We start from the raw sequence: 16,344 nt of genomic DNA on the forward strand, positions 1-16,344 counted from the left end.
GAAGGATAGTTATTAAACGCATTATGTCGAACGAGCGTAGATCTATTCATGGTAGGCCATCTTTGATCTTATTCAAATTAACGAACAAACGATAATTAGCCACACGTGTGTAGACTCGCATGTGCGATCTTGAGCGTGTAATGTCCTTCTCGTTTTAGAACAAAAATTCGAATAGTTTCTCTCGGCTCTCTTACGATCTACCAAAACAGATCTGCGCCAGGAAATGCGGTAATAAAAGTGAAAAGCGAGCGAGAAAGCTTTTGAAAATTATTACTCTGGTCCTGTTCGTCGCGAGACAATGCAAGGAGGAAAATCTCAATGATATGTAAACCGAGTCTTGGTATATGTCACGGTGGAACGAAACGTTGAAGTCTTTTTTTTATTTATGACTTCTGACTGTGAACAAACATTGCCCTTTTTTTAATAACATTTTATTACAAGTTCTTCGAGGCATCGCTTGAAGATTACTTTTATCAGTTTTATTAATAATTAGCAAAGAAGGTACTTGTTCAGGGCGTTGTGCTTAGAGAGACATGCGTGTACAGACTTTGGCAGCCATTTTGTACAAACTCGATGAATCAATTCGTTGTTACTGTTGGTCCATAAAAGCAGTTCTAATCTGTTCATAAAATTACTTGCTAGAAATATGTCCATGTAACAGTAGATGTTACATAATAACGTTTATAAAAAATAACAATAACTTTGTGTAAATTATTAGTTTCAAATGGAGCATCAATTCGTAAGATTTTTTTATTAAATGCATTTTTTGTAAGAAAACTACATCGGCTGAATAATAAGGCAAGGGTTGTTCGCTGTTAGTAGTCGGAGAGTTTTGATAGTTTCGTTCCAAGCCGGTATAAATGTATGTATATGCTACGAGAATTTTTATGCTGGTTGTACATAAATTCTATAATTCGAACGATCTAGTGGCTGTCCTAATCGTCTCTCTTTAATTATAAACTAGAAACGAAAGAAACGATGAGAGAAGAGAGAAAAACGTCGCGACATTTTCCTCCTGTGATATTTGAATTGCGATTCGTTTTTTTCAAAATTTCTAGTCCCCACGACTTATTCGCCGAGTTTTAGCTACATAATATCGTGTGCTATGCGATACTCTCGTGAACGTTGTTGGAACACGTTAATTGAAACGGCCAAATACTTAATTAACGATATTATTATTATTATTGTAATATAAAGGATTAGCCGCCGGTCAATCATGTTCGCTAAGCTTTCTCGTAAGATTTTTATTCGAATACCGAGGTACGCGGTGTTTTCGCGACTCGCGTTTTTAAAGTGCAAAAAAAGTTCATCGTAAGTTCGTTCGATTTTGTAACTCGCCGGTTAGAGATCGAATAGGAAAGTGATTGACTGGCGTAATCAAGAAAAAAAAAGGAACTATAAGAACGATGTAATTGAGATATTATCGTTTAAACTGAAACGTAACATCCCCTCTTCTTCTTACGCTCCTCTCGTGTTCCGACCGAAGCGCATCATCCTTTTTCCTCTTCGAACATTTCCTCGTCGAAATCCAGTCTCGTTTCCGGTCCCCTTATTCCATCCGCTCTTCGTCACGCGTAATGCTATTTTTTAACCTTGAGATTTCGGTCATGGTGCTATAATATCTGTACATAATACTGTGGGAATCGTTGCGTAATCAATGTACCATTACAATTAATATTATTCGAAATAATCGTATGCATTGAATATGATTATGATAATTCTCTATTATTTCTTATCGATTCGTTATCGTCGATACCGATATATTTACACGAGCGTGTGACCGTTCAAACAGTCTGACTTAAATTCGTCTCGTGTAGATTGGGAAACGCTAACAAAGAAACAAAATGGCGGTTCCTTTTATTCTTTTCTTTTTTTATTTCAGAGATAAAAAAAACAAATATATATATATATACATAGTAAATATATTGAATATATATATTCCGCCCGTAAGACAGGACATTGCAATAATCACGATTTTGTTTGATATTGATTCTATGATTGTATATTTATAGATAAGTTGAGCTCAAGCGTGCATCCCGTTGCGTACGCTGTATCGCATATATTATACATACTCTTCTTTTTTATATAGGCGAGATATCGACTGCGTACTATACCTGTACCGGATGTTTTATAAATCGCAAAACAGACGATTCCTTGACCATCTATAAGACGACCCTAAAAATAAGAAAATTCTTTTCAAATTCTTGTATCTTCGTTGGTGTAACTAGATTTGGGGTGCTCCTGAAAGGAGCATGGTAAAAGACAAGGACATAAACTGACTTTTAATCGATTTGGAAATGTATGTGCATATGCAATATGATATAAGCCATTGAAAACTTACAAATCTCTAAATAATCTTAAGTATAAGATTCCAAATGTGTCAAAATCTGATTTTGAAATTTCTGAGATTTTAAGTTAATACATTTTTAAATAATAATATTCATGTTTCTAAGTTCCTTAGTTTCCAAATGCTCAAGTCCCTAAAATTCTCAAGTTCCCATTTCCCAAATTCTAAAGCTACTAAATTTCCTGGTCCTCAAACTCCTTAAATTCCAAGTTTCCTACATCCCCAATTTCCTTGTCTTCAATATTCTAATTTTCCCATTCCTTAGTCTCCCAATTCCCTAGTACAATTCCCTAATTCTCAAACTTCCTAGTTCCTAATCACCTAGTTCCCCAATTCCCTAATCCCCAAATTTCCTAGTTCCCAATCACCTAGTCTCCCAATTCCCTAATCCCCAAATTTCCTAGTTCCCAATCACCTAGTCTCCCAATTTCCTAGTTCCATAATTCCTCAGTCTCCAAATTCCCTAATCCACCAATTCCCTAATCCCCAAATTCCCTAGTCCACCAATTACTTAGTCCCCCAATTTCCTAGTCCACCAATTCCCTAGTCCACCAATTCCCTAGTCCACCAATTGCCTAGTCCACCAATTCCCTAGTCCACCAATTCCCTAGTCCACCAATTCCCTAGTCCCCCAATTCCCTAATCCCCAAATTCCCTAGTCCACCAATTTCCTAGTCCACCAATTCCCTAATCCCCAAATTTCCTAGTCCACCAATTCCCTAGTCCCCCAATTCCCTAGTCCACCAATTCCCTAGTCCCCCAATTCCCTAGTCCCCCAATTCCCTAGTCCCCCCATTTCCTAGTCCCCCAATTCCCTAATCCCCAAATTTCAAACGTCCAAATCTCTAAATTTCCAAATCTCTTCCCAACATGTTCGACTACTCACACTTCCCAAACGGCCATAAAACACATATGTCCATATACCTCGAGGCAATATATCTCGAAGAAAAATCCTAGTTACGCCAATGCGTATGCTCAATACGAAAAGAAAAGAAATAACGATTCGAAGCAAGAAAAACTGAAAACTGTGTGTTCAATAGATAATTAAAGGTTGTCTTATTTCCATCACGGAATCTTTGTTTTTTTCGTTCTGTTCTGATTGATACACGATTTACGAAACAGCCTACATAATACGATATATCGAGATGATGAAAGGATGACGGTGACGATGGATGATGGCGTGCCAAGCGAGGCGGGAATTGTTTTTCTGTTTCTCTTTTCCTTTATCCTTTTATTATTTTTTTTTTTTAATGCAAAAAAGAATATATTACATATGTATGTATAAAATAATATAAAAACGACGATAATGTTATTAAGGTAAATAAGTACGACAAAACGACTGCTCTATACTGCTAAAGTACAAATGTTTCATTTTAATTGTTTTATAAAGAGAAAAAACAAAATGATATCGATTTGTTAGAGATTAGGTTTAATGCGTGCAAGCTCGCGCGCGATGTACGTGTATAATTATATTTATTTGTTAATCTCTCAGCATAATTAACGTGGCCCCTCCATCCGCGTGTCATCGTTGCATGCACAAAATACATACATACGTGACACGCTTATGTTCGTTCACTTCGCGTTCACACCGACACAATGTTCACTACGCCCATCTTCTTTTCTGACGTACTTATAAATGTAAAAATTGTGCGATTGGTACGGTAATGCTCGATTGGAGACAATTTATTGATCTTCAAATTGTACTCAATTATATACAGAATTTACTGAGGATGTGTATTGCAATGGTTTCTCAATTTGGGAAGGTGGAATAACTTAATTTTCATGGTAACTGATTTTTAAGTTTTGGGGATTTGAGAATTTTTAATTTTGGGGAATTCGCAAGTTCCCTAATTCCCAGACTTTTCAATTCCTAATCTTCCAAGTTTCCAACCTTCCTCATTTCCAATCTTCCCAATTCCCAATTTTCCCAACTCCCAATTTTCCTAATTCCCAATTTTCTCAATTCCCAATTTTCCCAATTCCCAATTTTCCCAATTCCCAATCTTCCAAATTCCCAATCTTCCCAATTTCCAACCTTCCTAATTCCCAAGCTTCCCAACTTCCCTAATTCTCTAATTCCCCGATTCCCTAATTCCCCAAATTCCAAATTCCCAATTCCGTAATTCCCTGATTCCCTAATTCCCCGATTCCCTAAATCCCCGATTCCCTAAATCCCCGATTCCCCAAATCCCCAATTTGCAAATTCCCCGGTTCTCTAATTCCCCGATTCCCTAAATCCCCGATTCCCCAAATCCCCAATTTGCAAATTCCCCGGTTCCCCAAATCCCCGATTCCCCAAATCCCCGATTCCCCAAATCCCCGATTCCTCAAATCCCCAATTTGCAATTTCCCCGTTCCCTAATTCCCTGATTCCCTAATTCCCCAATTCCCGAAATCCCCGATTCCCGAAATCCCCGATTCCCAAAATCCCCAATTTGCAAATTCCCCGGTTCCCCAAATCCCCGATTCCCCAAATCCCCGATTCCTCAAATCCCCAATTTGCAATTTCCCCGTTCCCTAATTCCCTGATTCCCTAATTCCCCAATTCCCGAAATCCCAGATTCCCAAAATCCCCGATTCCCGAAATCCCCGATTCCCTAATTCCCCGATTCCCTAATTCACCGATCCCCTAATTCCCAAATTCCCAAATTCCCAAATTCCCAAACTTCCAAATTACCAAATTCCCAACCGAGCATTACCGTACCAGGTGATATAAGGTGCGTACAAATGCACAGGATCGAAATTCGTCGTTTTCGTCGTAACACGCACAGATTTCGAACGGTCTCCAATAATATATCCATTTTGACAGACAATCACCACAATGGTGTCTGATGATCGATGCTGAACAGGGAACAGAACTTGCAGACAGACAGTGGTTTTCTTTTTGTACAGCGTTTCCCAATCGTTTTGTTCGCGTTGTTGAATCAACATAACGATACGTAATTGTCTCAATTATTTACTGTACAGCACGACTTCTGATATGTACGTATAAAATACACTGGTCCCTCGCCGTAACCAAAACATACATTAACAATTTTGTACTTACAAAAAATTTGCAAATTTGAAATAAATTTGAAATTCTAAAATTTGAAAATTAATCTGAAAAATTTGGAAGTTTAAAAAGTGTACAAAGAAGGACCAGTGTATTCCATTTGTTCTAAACAGAACCGATACAATTATATATTAGAAGTGTAAGGGAGAAATCTGCAAACTGCCTTTGGACTTGATACCTTGTTCTTTCTACGAGGAACTTCCGTAAAGTAAATGGAACTTTTGTACAAAGAGAAAATGTTTTTCGTATACTCTCCGCACGACTCGTAGATTGGGAAACGTTGATTTATTTAATCAAGGTACGACAATAATACGTACACGCTGCTTATCGTTAATTGTAAACCGGTGAATTGTTTAAGTATGACTCTGTACAAAATAGTAATAGTATACTTTGGTAGATTCGTTTCTTTAAGAAAAAAACAATAATGTTTATCACACGTTGTTTGTAATTCATCTGTGCTCAAAATTGATCAACAACCGATTAATCTGTTTTGAGGATTATTCACGTTTTAAGTTGACACGCTATCATCACGCTGAAAGATGTAAAAATATTTTTCTAACAAATACAAAGTCACGCTAATTTTAATACGATTCACAGCCATGGATACGAACATTCTGAGCAAAGATGAATTAAAATAAATACAATATTCTTTATAATAAAATTACATTGAACGCGTTATTATTGTCGTTGCTTGGTTCGATCATACATTCATGCTCATTGAACGTTACTTCGTATTTTACATGATATTCCATTCGTGATCGTACTTAATCATACCAGTATCGTTCCATCTGATTACCGATTAGTTTCAGGCATTTCACAATGTGTCCAATTGAATCCGACGATGATTCGATCAATATTTCATCCTTTACGGTGCAACGAGTTTTCCCTATTTAACCTTCGTGTTTAACTAATTCGTATCTATCGCTGCAAAAATATTTTTATCGGCTAATTTTCATGAAATCAAATTTTGCTATCGGATACAGTAAAGAGGAATGAAATAGGGAAAACGAAGGAAACTAGTTTAAAAAAATCATGATCGAATCAATTGCAACAATGATTCCCAAAATTGTAATCCAAAATAAATGCAATGAAGAAATAGTCTCGCGTTGCTCGTGATTGCACGAAAAAAAAGAAATTATAGATCAATATACATATATCTCTGTCATACATATCGTCGCAATAATCGATCAATATTTTATATTTTCTCCTGTAAGACAAAAGTTTGTCCACATTGGCTCTTTGCAAACGCGCGAATCGATCGTATTTTTGTAAACCCTTTAGAAATCAATTTCATATAAAGTCCAAGCTGCCGATGGAACGTCTTTTATGATGTAAAAGTGTTTTGCAATGAATCGCAATAAAAAATGACTATAGTTCGCAGAGGGTTCAAAAAGAAAAGAAAAAATACTCGGACAACGTTTGTCGACTATAGAATGCTTGACCATTTGAGTGCGGGGGATCCCGGATCCTCGATACTCTGACGAGAAATACGAAAAGCGCAGCCATTGGTGTAAACAGGGCCCTAAATCCACCAAATATTAAATTAACTACTTACATGGAGGAGTAGAATACTTCATACTTTTAATATTTAAAATTGCTCCACAAATTCCAAGGTTCCCAAATTTCTCATATTCCCAAATTCCAAGATTCCCGAATTCCTAGGTTCCAGAATTCCAAGGTCTCCAAATTCCAAGGTCCCCAAATTCCAAGGTCCCCAAATTCCAAGGTTCCAGAATTCCAAGGTCTCACAATTCCAAGGTCCCCAAATTCCAAGATTCCCGAATTCCAAGGTTCCAGAATTCCAAGGTCCCCAAATTCCAAGGTCCCCAAATTCCAGAGTCCACAAATTCCAAGATTCCCGAATTCCAAGGTCTCTAAATTCCAAGGTCTCCAAATTCCAAGGTCCCCAAATTCCAAGATCCCCAAATTCCTGCACCCCCAAATTTCTCACATCCCCAAATTCCAAGGTTCCCAAATTCCTGCACCCCCAAATTTCTCACATCCCCAAATTCCAAGATCCCCAAATTACTACGTCCCCAAATTCCAAGGTGCCCAAAATTCTCAAGTCCCCAAATTCCCAAATCCCCAAATCCCCAAATCCCCAAATCCCCAAATCTAAATTCCCAAAATTCAATTACCTGAAATTCTCGAGTCTAATTTTCAAACTCAAAAATATATTTACGCCCACTATGATTTATAGCCATAAGTAAATTAAGATGACCTAACAATTACGCCAATGAGCGGCAACGCTTCTTGCATTTCTTCCGTCTTGACAATCGTAGAACGCAACGAATATTGCCCTACGGTTGTCTTCTCATTGAGAAAATCATTCGTGATTCACTGTTATTTGATCAGTATCAGTTAATAAACTTTTTAAATAGTGTTAAAAAATAAAGATAACATTTCTTTCTTTCTCGAATCCTTCATTTCATCCGAATTCCCAACGCGTTTCCTGTCGTTTGATCACTTCCGGAACTACTCTGCACTCAAATGGTTCGATCGACGACGTGGAGCGTACGAAAATCGTTCAGCGGTAAAAAGCAAGCGAGCCGAGACAATCGAGACAAAATTGACGGCAAACTGTTCTATTTTTTTAAATTTAAAACTATTATGTTTATTACGGAGTATTTGTATCTTAAGAAATATTTGTGAACAAGTAGGGTCTGGTTTTTTAATCGTTGTTATTCATGTATTTCTTTTTGTCCTACGCGTTCTTCGTCGCGTTATAGAACATAGAGATATAAGAATAGAGTGCACAAAAAGTTGAAATAGCTATATATAGCGGTAGAAACAAAACGCTGTATCTTTTATGCGTTGTGTAATCACGCATGCGTATTGGCGTGATGGATGCAACGCGCATAGTGATGCACATAATAGAGCTGCTACATCACTAATACGGAAACGTTATTCACAATTTGATACATAAACTTATATTTTATTAAGAAAACAACTGTCGGGAATTATGAAGCTTTTATATTTCTCTTTTTAAAGGTTTTCAAAATAACGCAGATCAATGAGGAAGTACGCATGCGTGATTAAACAATGATAGAAATCTTTATGCAGCGTTTTCTTTCACTTCCTATTTCTGTTTCCTGTTCTTATATTTCTATGCGTTGCAATTATGAACTGTCAGTCATTTACCTGTAATACCTTCGACTAACGCTTTTCAAATCGATATCAATAATGTTCAAGCTCCAATTCGAGATATATATGAATGTATTAACTTGTCACCTGAGAATTATTATAGAGGTTAGGAATGCTTCGAACAGTTTTTGTAGTCTACAGCGAAAGAAAATGAAAGTTACTACATACTCAATGTGATTGATGTCACAATTTCCATGATCAATATTTTCTTACTTTCTTTATTTATAACAATGGAGTTAAAAAGTATTTTGCATGGTTATATTCTGTATTTGTACGTACTTCCGAATAGGAGCATAAATAAGTGTTCCAAATTTTGCGGAACGATACGGGTGTTCATATTTAAATAGATATTCATACTATCCGGATATTACAAAAAGAAAATGATATTTGAATAGTACAAATAACACAAGTAATATCCGTTACCTGATCAAGTACCTGGATTATCGTTTGAATTTTTAAAGTTACGGGAAAGTAATGGAAGATTAAAAATGTAAGTTTGAAAGGTCGCTGAAATTGACAATGAAACAAAAACTATTAAGTCGTTTTGCTAATACTCTTCAAATACAAGTGTAATTTACATTCAGCAAAGATATTTAATATCTTGAAGTGACATTGATAAGGATACTTACTATATTCGGATAATATGAGTATCCACTGCTTAGAATATTCATTAACATTTTACTAATAAAGTAATAACATATTTAATTTTATATCTTTGACAATGAAATGTTTTCTTCTGTTGTTTTTATATCTATATGAAATTACAAGTTGTACCTTAAATATAATCAATTATTCCTATCTTACTCCAGTATAATTTTATGCCAATTACATTTATCATTTGCAGCAATTATAACAACATTGGACAGTATTGCTGTTTGCAGAATAGAAATAAAAGTTATAAATAATCAATATTTTTATTTCGTAAACTTTTATTTTATAAAAACTTATGGATTACAAATGTCAGTTCTCATTTAATACTTCTATGAATTTTTCCAAACTGAAATCTTTTCTTTCTAATATTTCTTTTTCTACTTTTTGTGGTAATATAATTCCAGTCAATTTAGAAACCATACTTCTTTTAGGTTTGTCTGCATCTTTTCTCCTTTTACGTTGTAACTTTTTGGTTCTTTTTATCCTTGTTTCTAACATATGTAATTTCTGAATATGTTCTGTTAATCTTCGTTTTGTTGTAATTTTTATCTTACATATATCGCACTCGTATTTCTGATCTAAATGGTAGACTCTTATATGTTGATCCAAATTTTTTTGGAAGTAATACACTCGCGGACATTTCTCATATGGGCAAGGTATAAGTAATCTGTGTTTCATGTGAACTTGAGAATGGACTCTTAAATGATGTTTCTGTAAAAATCGTTTATCACAATCCTTGCATTTGTAATCTGTAAATAAAACAACTGTTTAATTAAACTTATAACAGAAAACATATTTTTAGTAATAATACTAGTTCTTGTGTTATGTTATACATAAAGAAATTACATTGATAAATACATACCATTTACATGTTGAGTTTTTAAATGGCTTTGAAAAAGTATCCAGTTTTCAAACACTTCATTGCATCCTGATCTTGTACATGGATATTGTTTAAGTTTCTCATGAGTAGCCTTGTGATTTTTGAATTTTGTGGGATTTGTGAAACTCTTATTACATTTCTCACATTTATATAGCACTGGGTTATGAGTTGCTTTATGAGCTGCAAGCTGGTACTTTTTAGTGAAAGATGCATTACATTCTTTACAAGTTAATTTCTCACGTTCATGTTGAGTTTTATAATGACGCTTCAAATTATAGCGATGAGCAATAAATATTGAACACTCAGGACACCTTAAATTAAAGCAAAATAGAAAATATGTTGAAATGACAATAATGAAATTAATGAAAGAATGATTTACATACTGATACATTGTTTTTATGTCACTATGAGTTTCCATATGACGTTTCAAATGACAAGCATTTGTGTAGGCTTTATCACAATTTTCATAATTACATTTATAGCTTCTCTAAAAAAGAAAAGAAAAAATTAATTTGTATTTCTTACAAGTATCTAAAATATATGAAACTATTATTACCTCTCCAGTGTGAGATCTGAAGTGTCTCATTAATCGGGATGGTCTACAATAAGCTGCTTCACAGCCAGGATAAGTACACTTATGTCTTTTCTCATCTTTCTTAACTTCAGAACATGTGATATTATTTTTTATCAGACGAGTTTCAGATTCTGAGAGAACGCTATGTGTTTCAGAATTTTTATCTTGTCCCATTGTTAAATTATTTTGCCCTAATATGTTCGGAAACTTGGTATATTGTATGTAAAATACAATATACACAACAAATATATAAATTTATATTTTACTTACAAATTACAAATTTCCAAATCTTAACCTCTCACAATAATTAATTGTTTTAACTTATGTTTATTAACACAATTTTGTCTAATACAAAGTTTCCATACTTCATACGCACAAGACATTGTGTAGTGTTCATAATATATTAATATTTATAACTGCATTACAGCACACGTGCTTCTACCCCATTCATATATTTTCATCTATAGACGATTTAGGGAAATAAAGGATCATTCGACAGTAGTGAGCTCTATCCTTAGAACTCAACGTTCGACTGTCTATTTTTGTTGAATTGACTATAGGTTTTCCTCTATAATTGCGTCTGAGCAACGAACCGTTGTAGGAATCAGCTGTTGTTGACTTGTGTAAATAAATTGGATTGTTTTAATAATTCTTATGACACAGTTGGTAATTGTTCATGAACCATAATGAACTTCAACTCAGAAGGATATATTTTTATAGAACCATCACAGTTATGTGAAGTCTGTGTTTATCATCATTATATAAAATAAATGATGTGTAGAAGGTTATATTGATCTATATTCATTTGACAGCGTATGAAGGTGAGATTGGATGCCAAATTAAAATTTCATAAATAGATCAGGACGTAATGATAGATTAAAATATATTTAAGCAGAAACATTATTTTCGAAGATTATTCCTATAATTTCAAATTGTGAAAGATACGATGCGTATAAAGTTTTTCAAGAGGTTAGATAGACTTCAATGTTTGTTGGTATGTTTTAATTTTGCATAGGAGTTCTGTAAAAACAGCAAATTTTGCAGTTTAAATACGAACAGGTTGTAAACAATAGTTAGCCTACCTTTAACCCTCATTTTAATCATTGAGGGAACATCTAATATATATTGTTTTAAATACATAACATGTTATTACAGAATCCTGAAAAAAAAAAGATAATGGGACAAACACTCAGTGAACCTGTGACTACAAAGAAATCTGCATATTGTATAAATTCAAAATATCGAGTTGGTAGTTCGTGTATGCAAGGATGGCGTATCACAATGGAAGATTGTCATGTTCATATACTTTCATTACCGGATGATCCTGGTACTGCATTCTTTGCAGTATATGATGGACATGGGAGTAAGAATAATACATGAAATTTAAAGATTCAGCATCAACAGTAAAATCATGAATTTAGAACAAAAAGAATATTACTTACTTTATAAAATAGTTAACTTAAAACAGATTGGAAGATAATATACTTTAAAAGAAAGTTTTAGGTCTTATTATAATTGGCATAAATAAGAAGTTTTAGTAAATAATGTAACTGTAACTATGTACTTCTATACTTGAAGAAGTGATAGATAATATTGGTAGGTGCAGCAATGGCACAGCATGCGGGAAAACATCTTCATGAGTACATAATTAAGAGAAGCGAGTACAAAGCTGGTAACATTGTTCAAGCCATACAACAAGGTTTTCTAGAATTAGACAAAGCAATGCAAAATGATGTAACTCTTAAAGATGAGCAGGCAGGAACTACTGTTATAGCTCTTCTCATTAAGGATAATATTTTATATAGTGTAAGTTTATAATAATCTTTATTTCTATTTCTATTTTTGATTCATAAAATTTGACAGGCAAATGCAGGTGATAGTAGAGCGGTAGCAAGTATAAATGGTCGAGCAGTTCCCCTTAGTCGTGACCATAAACCTACATTAAAAGATGAACGCGAAAGAATCGAAGCCGCGGGTGGCTGGGTCGAATTTAATAGAGTTAATGGACTACTTGCATTATCTCGAGCTCTTGGCGATTTTATGTTTAAAAGAAACGAACGCAAATCGGCACAAGAACAAATCGTGACTGGTACGTCACAAACAAAATTAAAAGAAAGAAATCGAAGTTTTAAGACCAATATATATATTACTTTCATATTTTCAGCCTTCCCTGAAGTTCAGGAATTTAAAATAACAGATGACTGGGAATTTGTTGTGTTGGCTTGTGATGGTATTTGGGATGTGATGACGAGCAGTGAAGTAGTCGATTTTGTGAGAGCGCGATTAATGCCGTCTGGACCAAATAATGAGTGGATGGATCCTGAAGAGATTTGTGAAGAGCTTATAAAACATTGCCTTGCACCAGATGCTATAATGGGTACTGGTTGTGACAACATGACCGTTGTTCTTGTTTGTTTTCATCATGGAAAACCATATTTTTTTTCAATTCCACGTTGTAAAGAGTCTTTAATTAGTACAAAGCCTTAACTATATTTTGATCATTAACATTTTAGAGCATCTTTTAAATTTGTATTTGATTTTATACCATGAAGAAATTAACCGTGTTTGCTTATCATAACTATCGCATCACGGCTGCAAAATTGTTAAAAATTTTGAGGAACTTGCTTTTAAACTGTATAGACCCAAAATTAAAAAAGGAAACATTCATTTTATACTAATAAAGAAATTTTCGTTTACCAGTTATCATAAACATCTCAGATCTATAATTTTTTGTGAAAAAATTACAAATAAGCTGAATTATAAGTTTTTATTTACAATTTCGAACAATGGACGAGAAATGTCCAGATATAAGTTTAGTAACAATCTTAATAAAATGCGTAAGTTTTCATTCAAACCTCATAGCGATCTAGTAGAGAAGAAACAGCCGCATTAGCAAGAGAACTTAATCTATCTGCGACCTTATTTACTCCTTGACGTACACTTTCTTTAACATCATCTAAATCCACAACCCCACCTCCTCCACCACTAAGACGCATTGACAAAGAAGACGTAGGGGATGTAGCCGTCGAACTTCCTGTGCCAAAATAATCAGCTGAAGAAATACTAGAAGAACCTTCGAAACGTTGTAAATTACTTTTACGTTCCCACTGTAATAAAATGACAGAATATTTATTTAGACTAAAAAATAAAACTTGCACAAATTATTTAATATATAATATAAACCTACAGAATCGTCATTTTTGCTATCCTGAAAATACTGATCTGAACTAATAGCCTTGGCACTACCAAACTTCTTTTGTGCTTCTCCTCCTTCGGATACTTTACTATCATTCTTACTACTATTTGCTTTGCTTAAAGGAGTCGTCCGTTTTGGCGGTTCTGGTTCTGCAATAACAACTACTTCCTCGTTGCGAGGTTTATTATTATTGTTACTACTGTCCGGGATTGATAAGGCCGCATAATATTCGTCTAAACGAATAAAAAGATCTCGCTCAAAATCCATAACTCTGACTTTTGGTTCAGAAGCAGTTATAGTTTTTGATGATGTTTCTTGAGTTATTGTCTGCATGTCACCAAGTGCAGAATGACTTGCACCACTGAAAAGTATATATTATTTATGTTTGTGGTATTAAATATACATAAAGAAAAGAATAGAATAAACGGTATTACCTTCGCGTGTTAAATCCCATACCAAGACGTTCAGCTTGCGTTGCTTTAGAAGGATCTAATTGTTTTGCTCTCTCTTCTACTTTCTTAGCTTGTTGACTTAAATTCTGTTCGTAACGATAAGCAAGGCGGGTAGCAATTTCTTCCTTTTCCTTCTCTGCGGTTTCTTGGTGATCCTTCTCCTGTGATTCTTTACTAGCTTCGACGACACTTTTCTCTAATTCGTCAAAATTTGTTTTAACCCTTTGGGCACCCAAACCTTTTCTTCCTAACTGTTATTAGAATATAAAGATTTATATACTTTTCCAAGTTATAATATTGAGCATAAACAACTAATAAATAACTACGCACACCAGGACGTTTGGCTTGAGCTTTTCTGCCTCCTATAGTAGGTTTCCTTTCAGATATTAAACTTGAGGTAGAATCGGATAATTTTACACTTGGTCCTAAAGAATTAGCTGTAATATCTGGCATATCCTTTTGATTATTTTTATCTACATTTTCATTATGTGATACGGAATTACTGAGAGATATTAAATTTGCCTCATCATGTACTAAAGACTCATTATGATGTAATTCAGAGTTTTCATGTTCTTTAAAGAAATCAATTTCACCATGTTCTTCAGCTGTGGATGTTGGACCATCATCTAAATGTAGCTGAAAAGATTTCATCTTGAAAAATTTCTTTTCTGAAGTATATTATAACATTTATATCATATTTATATTTTATGTCATATTTCGTGTAAGACACACACATTAAATGAGTTAGTCATGTAATAAAGTAGTTTACAATAATTTATAAGCACCACTGTAAACACTTTTTCAAAAATTGTGCAAATTGTTTAAAACTGTTCAGAATAAATGAAGTGAAAAAATAATCAATTTTAAAAAAACTGTTGTTCAAAATGAAGTACCAAAGAAATGTTAGTAACTTGATGAGATTTTTTTGATGCAAGAAATTTTACAGCTCACCATTCTTTTATTTTTTGTTGAAGGAAGAAAAACCTATAATTATCATATTTTTTATTATAAAATTTTTAATCATTACAGATGTATGTTCTAAATTAAGGTGTATACATACCAACTTTCCTAAGCCTTACCTTTGTTCCATAGCGTCGCATTGCTTGAGCAGATGCTTGAGCCAATTTTTCTCTGTACTGCATAGCAGCACGTGAATTATATTTCTGCTGAGCATCCATTGTTGTGCAATTGTGTTGTGCAAAATATTTCCTCTAAAAAATTTTTAAGATTATATACAATTATACAAGTTATATATTTTAATAGCAAAAAACACTAACAGCATTTGCATTTCCTCCCAATTGCATGTTTCTCAGTTGTAACCAAGTCCAATTTGTATCAAGTTGAGTGGATCGAACAAATGTCAAATGAACTCCTAATCCTCGATGGACTGCAGAGCAGTCGATGCATAAGAAGACACCGTAAGTTACACTGGACCATGCTGGATTTTTTGCATTGCAATCGAAGCATGTCTAAACACACCATAATGAAATATTAATGCTTTAGTAAAATTATAAATGATAAATGTAATATCATTTATCATGAAAAATTTATCATGTATTCAATTGTAAGTGACAAATACAATTAACAATTTCAAAATATATTTTAATAAGAACCTCTTTTGTTAACATCGCTAAACTGTAAGTTATTGTAAATTGTTTTGTAGTGTATATGATACGTGTCAGCATAAAATGAAAGTTTCCAGGAAAATTACAGGTTGGAAATGAAAATATGACGTTGCTATTAAATAATTGTCAAGTAGGAGTCAACACATTTTTAAATAATTTCGAGTTCAATGTTGTGGAATTAAGGGAAAAATGACAAAGCAAACCTTATTTGTTGGAATAGCTCTTAATCTTTTAAAAATTTCCTCAATATCACTTTTACTAGGTGCTGAATCTGCCATTTTTGACGTGTTGTCAACGGCCTCGCAAAGTATTCTGGGATTTGACGATGGGTTATGCATAGATAGAGGTCGCTTTACTATAATTTAAATCGTCTACACATGACGTAAAGATCGTTAATATTGCTTGGTACTTCAAGAAAACATA

At 34.0% G+C, this 16,344-nt stretch overlaps 3 protein-coding genes across 5 annotated transcripts; 1 reads left to right on the forward strand and 2 right to left on the reverse strand.

Moving 5' to 3' along the window:
* Window positions 1–360: 360 nt before the first annotated feature.
* LOC100875455 (uncharacterized) lies at window positions 361–11,114 on the reverse strand. Its single transcript, XM_012285455.2, has 5 exons — window positions 10,919–11,114; window positions 10,631–10,839; window positions 10,458–10,561; window positions 10,057–10,385; window positions 361–9,943 (listed from the first exon to the last, which is right to left on the reverse strand). The coding sequence occupies exons 2-5, from the start codon at window positions 10,820–10,822 to the stop codon at window positions 9,504–9,506; spliced, it is 1,065 nt and encodes a 354-aa protein (XP_012140845.2). The 5' UTR covers window positions 10,823–10,839; window positions 10,919–11,114; the 3' UTR covers window positions 361–9,503.
* A 119-nt stretch (window positions 11,115–11,233) lies between these two features.
* On the forward strand, window positions 11,234–13,830 carry LOC100875343 (putative protein phosphatase 2C T23F11.1). Of its 2 annotated transcripts, none has more exons than XM_003703360.3 (5): window positions 11,234–11,469; window positions 11,804–12,011; window positions 12,249–12,454; window positions 12,512–12,737; window positions 12,813–13,830. In XM_003703360.3, the coding sequence occupies exons 1-5, from the start codon at window positions 11,464–11,466 to the stop codon at window positions 13,133–13,135; spliced, it is 969 nt and encodes a 322-aa protein (XP_003703408.1). In that variant the 5' UTR covers window positions 11,234–11,463; the 3' UTR covers window positions 13,136–13,830. The 2 variants fall into 2 exon arrangements, with proteins under 2 accessions (XP_003703408.1, XP_012140846.1); XM_012285456.2 differs by lacking the exon at window positions 11,234–11,469 and adding an exon at window positions 11,538–11,642.
* On the reverse strand, window positions 13,402–16,264 carry ArfGAP3 (ADP-ribosylation factor GTPase activating protein 3). Of its 2 annotated transcripts, XM_003703359.3 has the most exons (8): window positions 16,125–16,264; window positions 15,574–15,765; window positions 15,376–15,507; window positions 15,248–15,280; window positions 14,627–14,932; window positions 14,279–14,547; window positions 13,836–14,205; window positions 13,402–13,755 (listed from the first exon to the last, which is right to left on the reverse strand). In XM_003703359.3, exons 1-8 carry the CDS (start codon window positions 16,257–16,259, stop codon window positions 13,498–13,500), a joined length of 1,695 nt encoding a protein of 564 aa, XP_003703407.2. In that variant the 5' UTR covers window positions 16,260–16,264; the 3' UTR covers window positions 13,402–13,497. The 2 variants fall into 2 exon arrangements, with proteins under 2 accessions (XP_003703407.2, XP_012140847.2); XM_012285457.2 differs by lacking the exon at window positions 15,248–15,280 and having other exon boundaries at window positions 16,125–16,263.
* Between the last annotated feature and the right edge of the window lie 80 nt (window positions 16,265–16,344).

This window comes from Megachile rotundata, chromosome 5 (assembly GCF_050947335.1).
Source record: "Megachile rotundata isolate GNS110a chromosome 5, iyMegRotu1, whole genome shotgun sequence".
In the NCBI taxonomy this organism is placed as follows: domain Eukaryota; kingdom Metazoa; phylum Arthropoda; class Insecta; order Hymenoptera; family Megachilidae; genus Megachile; species Megachile rotundata.

What these genes read in the sequence shown, in the direction of transcription:
- LOC100875343 (XM_012285456.2), top strand. Translation starts at nt 11,595, where the DNA reads ATGCGTATAAAGTTTTTCAAGAGGTTAGATAGACTTCAATGTTTGTTG. An exon ending in ATAGACTTCAATGTTTGTTG is followed by an intron (nt 11,643 to 11,803) that starts GTATGTTTTAAT and finishes ATGTTATTACAG; the next exon opens with AATCCTGAAAAAAAAAAGAT. An exon ending in ACAAGAACAAATCGTGACTG is followed by an intron (nt 12,738 to 12,812) that starts GTACGTCACAAA and finishes TCATATTTTCAG; the next exon opens with CCTTCCCTGAAGTTCAGGAA.
- LOC100875455 (XM_012285455.2), bottom strand. Translation starts at nt 10,822, where the DNA reads ATGGGACAAGATAAAAATTCTGAAACACATAGCGTTCTCTCAGAATCT. An exon ending in GACATAAAAACAATGTATCA is followed by an intron (nt 10,386 to 10,457) that starts GTATGTAAATCA and finishes CTTTAATTTAAG; the next exon opens with GTGTCCTGAGTGTTCAATAT. An exon ending in AAAAACTCAACATGTAAATG is followed by an intron (nt 9,944 to 10,056) that starts GTATGTATTTAT and finishes TTTTATTTACAG; the next exon opens with ATTACAAATGCAAGGATTGT.
- ArfGAP3 (XM_003703359.3), bottom strand. Translation starts at nt 16,259, where the DNA reads ATGCATAACCCATCGTCAAATCCCAGAATACTTTGCGAGGCCGTTGAC. An exon ending in TGCGACGCTATGGAACAAAG is followed by an intron (nt 15,281 to 15,375) that starts GTAAGGCTTAGG and finishes TGATAATTATAG; the next exon opens with GTTTTTCTTCCTTCAACAAA. An exon ending in ATAGCAAAAATGACGATTCT is followed by an intron (nt 13,756 to 13,835) that starts GTAGGTTTATAT and finishes ATTTTATTACAG; the next exon opens with TGGGAACGTAAAAGTAATTT.